Raw genomic sequence first — 8,834 nt, 5'->3', positions numbered from 1 at the left:
ATGACTCCTCCTCCTGGCCTTCAAGTGCCGCCAGGATCTGTTTGTCATCTTTGCCGTGCTCTCTATGGTCTCAAACCGGCTCCTCGTGCCTGGTTTGAGAGGTTCAGCACAGGTGTTGAGGCTGCTGGATTTTCTCTGAGCATACATGATCCGGCAGTCATCATTCATTCTTCACCTCATGGTCGGACCATTTTTCTTCTGTATGTGGATGATATGATTCTTACTGTTGATGATTCTGCTCATATTACTCTTGTGAAGCAGAAACTGTGTGAGACCTTCTTGATGACTGATCTCGGTCCGCTTCGTTATTTTCTGGGTATTGAGATCACATCTCATTTTGATGGTTATCGACTATCTAAGCAATGTTATACTCTTGATCTTCTTGCCCGCTCTGGCTTGACTGATACTCGTACTGTCGCTACACCGATGGAGTTGCATTTGCAGCTTCGTGCTTCTGATGGGATTCCCTTACCACATCCTTCTCGCTATAGGAATCTTGTTGGCAACTTGGTATATTTTACTGTTACACATCCTGACATTTCGCACATTGTGCACATTCTTTGTCAGTTTGTTGCGGCTCCCACCTCTATTCATTATGGACATCTTCTCCAGGTACTGTGATATCTTTGTTGCACTGCCTCACATGGTCTGTTCTACTCACACCAGTCCACTCTTCAGCTACAGCCCTACTCTGATACTACTTGGGCCAGCTCTCCTGATGATCGGGTCTCTGTTACTGGCTATTGTGTCTTTCTTGGGTCTTCACTTGTTATTTGGAAGACTAAGAAACAACAGACAGTTGCCAAGTCTAGTGCTGAGGCTGAGATTTGTGCTTTGGCTTCTATAGTGCATGAGGTACTTTGGATTCGCTCGATTCTGCTTGATTTTGGTGTACCGATCCATTCTCCTATTCCTATAAACTACGATAGTACGGGAGCCCTTCAGATTGCTGCTGATCTAGTCAAGCATGAGCTGACCAAACACATTGGTGTGGATGCACACTTCATCCATTGTCATGTCCGTGCTCATACTGTCCCGCTCCATTATCTTCCTACAGAGGTTAAGGTGGCTGATTTTTTCACTAAAGCACAGACACGTGATCAGCATCTATTTATGTTATCCAAACTCAAGACACATGATCCACCTTGAGTTTGATGGGGGGGGATTAGATGTATGTATGTATATTAGATGTATATATATATGTATGTATCTACATTGGGTATACTTGTATCTTTGGCTTCTATATGAAGCCCCATGATTACACTTGTTTAGTGTGCAATAGATGAGCATTGATCTACTTCTTTTTTCTTCTATCATTCTTCCATCTTCTAACAAAAAGAATATTGATTAGGCAGTGGAAAGATGCGGTTAAGCGACATCATTCTTATGGTTAAATAGAGATCACTTGGCCTTTATCTTACTTGAATGGAGGCGATATGTTGTCCATATGTTTCTAATTAGGGTAACCATCCCTATTAATATTAGAAATGGCCTTCTATAGGATTCGGCATTTTTAAACCACGAAAGGCTGGGTTTCCATTTGGGTTGTAGGTGTAACCAACCTGCTATTAAAGATATAGCAGAAAGACATAATAGAAAAAGAGCTCCAGTATAAAGATCTTCATTGGTGCGTAATCCGATTGTATACCACCACTGATAAACACCGGAATAAGCAATATTCACGGGGCCTATAGCACCTCCTCGAGTAAAGGCCTCTACAGCGGGTTGACCAAAATGAGGATCCCAAATTGGGTTCTCTTCAAAGCCTATGCTGTATTTATAAATTCTTTAACTATATAAGGGGTCCTAAAAGCATTTTCAGTGTTTTCTTGAGTGTTACCACTTCATATTTTTGGAGGTCTATGTTGTTTAATTGATGAACCCCTTCTATAAAGCATTTTTGGCGGTGCACAATGAAAATTAATGATTTTCATACAGGTATGCGTGTAGTTGAAAAACTTTACTGCCAAGTATTGTAATAAATCTATTCTAATGGGTTGTCTATGTAAATAAGAACCTATTTAGACGGGCAGCCCAAACATATAGGATTTGTGGGGGTATATTTGTAATTTCAAATTTAATTGCTGTAGATGTACCGAAGCTATTTGAAAGGGATAATGTTTAAAAACTTCATGTTTCACATCTTGGTATTTTTAGGGAGCATAAGAACAAGTATATTGGTTTATGGTGTTAGATATGCAATTATATTTCTGTAGGGGTATTTAACAAACATTTTTTTACATACACATAGATGTGAACACATGATTTTTCTCTGTATAGTTGTAGTTGCTGTTAGAGCTATTTTGTCAATCAAGCTACTAAATTTCATACCCCAGAAAATAGTCGTGGTGATCCCAATGGAACGGAGAATTATCACTTTTGTGACCATTGGCATTCCTAGAAATGGTGGCAGAATGAACTTTTTCATTGGTTAGTATGCCTTCAAATGTGGGAACATGGATCATAAGTAGAATGGGCACTCTATTCTAGCCTATTATTTTCTATCAAATGCAACTCTTATGTTCTCAATGACCCTAGATGTTAGTTATTAGCACCAAAGGAAATAAACACATGGATATGGCCTCAAGGACAGTCTTAAATATGATCCATGTGTTAGATGTATGTATGTCTTTATGTATATATATCTGTATGTACATAGGCAGTGGGGTATACTTGAATTATTATCTTCTATATGTAGACCCATGATCACACTTGTTTTCCTGAGCAATGAATGAGGATTGATTCATTTTGTTCTTCTACCTTTTATATCACCATGTACATGTAATTTACGCTCATAAAATTTCTTGATTTGTGAGTTTCATGAGAAGTTATTTTGCTCCCATATTTGGTTGGTATGATTGGAGCAAGTAATAGTCCCACTTAGTTAATTTGATAAATATGAATATATAACCCTTGGTTTCTCATTCTTTTAGCTTAAGCTTTTGGGTTGAATCAAGCCCAAATAATATGCATGGTTTGCATCTAATATGATATTAGAGCACTGATAAATGTCCAAATGTAGGTGTTTTCATATATATATATATATATCATATTCACTTTGCATGTATTTTGTGAGGTTTGATGCCCGTTTTGTGCTTAATCATCTACTATTTACTTTGTAGGACATAAGAAAGCCATGGAGAACAAGAAGATATCATTTAGGTGAAAAGAGAAGAAAACAACAATTTCATACCACCCCCATACCTCCCAGTATGGGGGCCGTATGCACTGTAGAAGTGGGATGAAATTGAAGCTGTCTGCCCAGATTTTCATACCACCGCCATACCACACAGTATGGGGGCCGTATGGAGGCCATATGGAGCCCGTATGCACCCCATATGGAGCGCGAATCTAGATTGTTTGAGTGCTATACGATCCCACTACCCCTATACGACCCGTATGCCATGAGGGGTATAAAAGCTGACTATTAGGGCAGAACAAGGGACTTTTTCTGGACATGTTTTGAGTGACCACTTGAGAGAATTTGGGCGACCTTTGGAAGGAGAAAAAGGGCAAGGAAGCTAAGAGATCATTCAAGGCCAAGGTCCAACGCTCTCAAGGCAAGAAGGCAACATCATTCCAGGGGAGATCAATCACGATTTGAAGGAAGGAGACCCACGGCTAGAGGAAGCATCATTCGGCATTCCTTTGGTGGGGGAAGCATCATTCGGCACATTGTCTACCTCCTCCTCCACCATTTCATCTAGGGAGTGTCATCTATGCTTTTGCTTTCTGATTTGCTTGATTGTGTTATTTGTTGTAGAATAATGACACACTAGACCCCCAAGGGCAGCGGGTGTTGGTGAACCTTGGGGTAGTTTTATCATATATTTTGGATGATTACTTGTTAATTCCATGCTTTGGTTATCTTGAGATTTAATCCATGGTTTTCATGCTAGGTGCTACACTAAGGACAAATCCGTAGCTCTTTTATGAGTGATACATGTAGATGTGACCTGCTCACATGTATTAGATCATGAATGGATTAGAAGGGGATACTTGTATCATCACACCAAGAAATTGGGTGTTGGTAGCCCTCCATGTTAGGTTTAAGCCGAAGAAGAGTAGGTTTACTCCTATTTGAGATTTCCTTGTACTTAATGCAATCATAGGAACGTGGATTTGGAAGAAATTCCTATCAATGTTCGTATGCGATTAGGGTTCAATCGCCGAGAAATTGGAGTTGTTCTAATCTAGAAATCTCTTGGTTCAATTTATCCTTGCATCTTTTGATCATCATCCATGTTTCATGATAACCCTCAAAAGAATATCTACATCCATAGGCCTTTGCATTACATTGATTCTCTAGCTTGCTCATTGCTTGTTCTCTCTAATTTGTTTGAAATTTTGTTTTAGTTTTAATTGCATCTAGTAGATTTAGTTCCATCACTTAAGATCTTAGGTTAGATAATAGTTCGAGAAGGAGTAATAGGAGATCCTTAGCCCTGTGGAATACGATCCTCGTGTCTTCACACGAGGTATTACTTAGCGATCCCATACACTTGCGGGGAAGCAATCAAGTTTTTGGCGTCGTTGCCAGGGACCTTTAAGGAATTCTAGGAAAATTTTAAATTATTACTCTAGCCATATCATTATTTATTCTTTTTTTTTATCGTTATTTTTCTATTTCTTTGATCTTAACTTTCTACCATTTTTTCCTAGTTTTGCAAGGTACTGTGCATGACACGTTCAAATCCATCGACCTTGATTACACCGGATAGTGAAATTGAAAGAAATTTGCATCAGAGATGGAGAGAAGTTTGTGAAGGGTTGGGTACATAGAACATTGAAATTGAGGATAGAGAGTCTTCAATCATGGCCGAATAGCGACGCACTTTATCAGAATATGAAAGACCTCAATTCACGGGTGATGAGTTTAGTGTTCAAGTACCATCCGTGGCATCCAACAATTTTGGAATTAAAGCAAGTACAATCAGCATGGTCCATAACTCGGTTCAATTCAATGGTCTTGCAAATGAAGATGCACATGACCGCATTTCCCTGTTCCTCCAAATATGCTCTACATTCAAGATTAATGGGGTGTCAGACGATGCTATCTGGTTGAGGCTATTTCCATTTAGTTTGAGAGATGGAGCATATCGTTGGCTTACATCATTATCTCTAGGGTCTATAAAAACATGGAAGGATATAGTTGAGAAGTTCCTTGGGAGGTATTTTTCGCCAAGCAAAGCGGCCAAATTAAGACAAGAAATTTCACCCTTTAAACAAGGGGAGTCCGAAACATTGTTTGAAGCCTATGAGAGATTCAAGGATCTCCTTAGAAGGTGCCACCATCATGGTTTTGCTTCATGGATGTGAGTACAAATCATTTACAACTGGCTAAACTATGCTACTCGCCAACTCATTGATGCCACGGCTGGTGGTTCCCTTAGCAACAAGTACCCCGATGAGGCTGAGCAATTACTGGAGTCTATGGCAAGCAATGAATCACATTGGGGCTCAAGGGGATCTTCACAAAAGACTGCTGAAATTTATGAAGTGAGTAGCAAGGATGCCTTGGCCGCAAAGGTTGATGTGTTAACTCGAAAGCTTGATCTTCTTATGGCAGTTGTTCGAGGTCAGAATTAGTGATGAGCTGTACCACTTGCGGTGGTGGGCATGGTTGCAGCCCAATGTCCTATTGCTAGCTCCTCTATTGCTTCCATTGAGAATGTCAACTATATTGGTGGCAATGAAATCAAGGGAACCCGTATAGCTCAACTTACAATCCGGGATGGAAAAACCACCCAAGTTTTGCATTGAACCAAGGCCAACAACAAAGAGGTGCACCACACTAAGGATCCCAATTTCAACACAGGCTTTTGAGAAGAAATTTACCACAGAAAAGGTTCTTGCCAAGTTCATGCTCAGTACGGATGCCAGGTTCAATAGCCTAACTAGTAGCATGGAAGCACAATTTGGCAAGGTAAATACTCAGCTCACTCAGCACGCCAAACAGTGTAGTGAGATAAGTTATGTTTTGAGAAACCTCCAAGCTTCTGTAAAATCACTTGAGGATCGAGTAGGGGAACTTGCCAAGGCAAATTCTGAACGTCCTTTAGGTTGTTCTCCTAGTAACATGGAAGACAATCCAAGGGAGCACTTGAAGGCCATTTCCCTTAGAAGAAAGAGGCAAGTGGAGATAAGGGTCGAAGTTGACCCAAGTGTCAAGATAAGTGGGGTACCCTTCGGGGAAGACCCCAAGCTAGTTGAAAAAAACAGTGAAGACAAAAATCAGGGAAGAAATGATAAGCCCCAACAAAAAGGACCATCAAAATCATCTGAGTACAAGCCTCCAATCCCTTATCCAACAAGATTGAGGCATGATAAGGAGGATGTTCACTTCAGAAAGTTCATCAACATTTTCAAACAACTCCATTTGAACATCCCGATAGTTGAAGCATTGACCCAAATGCCTAAATATGCCAAGTTTTTATAAGAGCTCCTTAGGAACAAGAGAAAGTTGGAGGAAGAAGGCATGGTTGCACTTATAGGAAATTGCTCGGCCATTTTAGAAAAGAAGCTCCCACAAAAGTTGATAGATACGGGAAGTTTCATTATCCCGTGCATGCTTGAAGGAGGAGTCCAAGAAAATGCTCTAGTGGACTCGGGGCCTAGCATAAATGTCATGCCCTACACCATGTATTTTGAAACTTGTCTTGGATGAGTTAAGGCCCATGAGGATGACCTTACAATTGGCGGATAGATCAACGAGGAAACATCGTGGGATTGTTGAAGATGTGATTGTCTGAGTGGACAAATTTGTCTTCCTTGTGGATTTGGTCATCATGGACATCGATGAGGATGTAGAGACACCATTGACTTTTGGCTGACCATTCCTTAGCACCTCAGGTGCCCTAATTGATTTGAAAGGAGGGAAATTAATGTTAATAGTCGAAGAAGAGGAAGTGGTGTATGCTTTGCTGGCTGCTATGAAACATTCTTTAGATCATGATGACACACTTTACTTCACTGATGAAACTGACAGGTTAATTTTTGACTGTGTGCAGGAGGTGCTCTCAATAAGCACTTTGGATGAGTATTTGGAAGAGTTGGGGAATGAGCAACAAGAAGAACCTCACTACCATCCTCAAATTCATAACTTGAAGCAACCAAAAGAGAAGGTATCTTGTACCAATGCTGAGGAAAAAGAGAAAAAATAATCATTTGGGAAGAAAATGTGGAGGGAGATTCACGGGAGAAAAAAGAAAGGTACCAAGCTTCATCACCCCACATCTCAAGGAGGGAAGGTGAATTTTTCACCATTCTCTACTCATGAACAATTCGAGGTCTTTTCAATGTTATCACTGAATTTTCCTGGAAGAAATAACACTACAATGGAAATTGGGGATGGCTTCAAACTCTTTGAACCCCAATGAGGTAAGTGATGTGGTACGTCAGGCTCGTGACATTAAACAAGGGCTTCTTGTGAGGTAACCCAAGCATTCGGGAATGTTTTCTTGCATTTTTCATATTTTAGGTCTTAGTTTCATTCATTTTTCATATTTCTTAGACTAGTTTATTTTTGAATAAGTTCATGCTCACACACTTGGCACATTGTTCTCATCGATTTAATTGTGGTTTATTTGTGCAACTTCTTGAGAAACTCATATTTTGGTGTCATTTCATGTGCTAGATCGTTGTTTTACTCATTTCTTTCATTTTTGGAGAAGTCTTTGAGCTTTCCATATCATTTTTACATCATTTGATGCAGGATTTCGAAGTTTTGAGTAAGTTTAAAAGTCATACGGCCATCCTAGGGTCTATGGAGGCCGTCTGAGATGGACACAGAGCCAATCTAGTGGATTTGTGCCATCTCAAAAGGCCCTCAAATGGCCCCCATACGGGGCTGTCTGAGACGAGCAAAGAGCCTCGGCCGAGAGTGTCTCTCGGCCCCCATACGGCGCTTTTAAATCTCTTCTCTCTTCTCTCTCTTCCATTCTCTCATTTCTATCTTCTTTCCACCGATTTTCTCTCTTCTTTCTCACTCATTTCTTGGCTAAATCTCCTCATTTTTTCTCCTAAAACTTCTCCCCATCCATTAGAGACTTCAATCTAGTGGTTTTTTTTCATTGGGATAAGGATCTCCTATTACTCCTTCTTGAACTATTATCTAACCTAAGATCTTAAGTGATGGAAGTAACTCTACTAGATGCAATTAAAACTACAACAAGGTTTCCAACAAATTAGAGAGAGCAAGCAATGAGCAAGCAAGAGAATCAATGTAATGCAAAGGCCTATGGATGTGGATCCCCTTTGGGAGGTTATCATAAAACATGGATGATGATCAAAAGATGCAAGGGTAAATTGGACTAAGAGATTTCTAGATTAGAACAACCCCAATTTCTCGATGATTGAACCCTAATCCCATACAAACATTGATAGGAATTTCTTCCAAATTCACGTTCCTATGATTGAATTAAGTACAAGGAAATCTCAAATAGGAGTAAACCTACTCTTCTTCGGCTCAAACCTAGCATAGAGGGCTACCAACACCCAATATCTCAGAGTGATGATACAAGTATCCCTTTCTAATCCATTCATGATCTAATACATGTGAGCAGGTCACATCTACATGCATCACTCATAAAAGAGCTACAGATTTCTCCTTAGTGTAGCACCTAGCATGAAAACAATGGATTAAATCTCAAGATAACCCAAGCATGGAATTAACAAGTAATCATCCAAAATACATGATAAAACCCCCCCAGGTTCACCAACACCCGCTGGCCTTGGGGGTCTAGTGTGTCATCATCTCACAACAAATAACACAATCAAGCAAAACACAAAGCAAAAGCATAGATGACACTCCCTAGATGAAATGGTGGAGAAGG

General features: G+C 40.0%; 1 protein-coding gene and 1 non-coding gene across 2 annotated transcripts; one reads left to right on the top strand and one right to left on the bottom strand.

Annotated features, from left to right (window-relative positions):
• LOC120253513 (uncharacterized mitochondrial protein AtMg00810-like) lies at positions 1-1,149 on the top strand. Its single transcript, XM_039261852.1, has 2 exons — positions 1-612; positions 667-1,149. The coding sequence occupies exons 1-2, from the start codon at positions 1-3 to the stop codon at positions 1,147-1,149; spliced, it is 1,095 nt and encodes a 364-aa protein (XP_039117786.1).
• A 4,047-nt stretch (positions 1,150-5,196) lies between these two features.
• LOC120253518 lies at positions 5,197-5,303 on the bottom strand. The gene has a single exon (XR_005534302.1). It is a non-coding gene; the product is annotated as a small nucleolar RNA R71 (small nucleolar RNA).
• Positions 5,304-8,834: the final 3,531 nt, after the last annotated feature.

This window comes from Dioscorea cayenensis, unplaced genomic scaffold, assembly GCF_009730915.1.
Source record: "Dioscorea cayenensis subsp. rotundata cultivar TDr96_F1 unplaced genomic scaffold, TDr96_F1_v2_PseudoChromosome.rev07_lg8_w22 25.fasta BLBR01000109.1, whole genome shotgun sequence".
Taxonomy (NCBI): Eukaryota; Viridiplantae; Streptophyta; class Magnoliopsida; order Dioscoreales; family Dioscoreaceae; genus Dioscorea; species Dioscorea cayenensis.
The sequence above is the reverse complement of the archived record's forward strand: the minus strand, read 5'-3'. Positions and strand labels throughout refer to the sequence as shown.

Bases quoted from the DNA above. Each gene is read 5' to 3' on its own strand.
- LOC120253513 (XM_039261852.1), top strand. From the start codon at position 1: ATGACTCCTCCTCCTGGCCTTCAAGTGCCGCCAGGATCTGTTTGTCAT. The intron at 613-666 runs GTACTGTGATAT...TACTCACACCAG, and splicing joins ATTATGGACATCTTCTCCAG to TCCACTCTTCAGCTACAGCC.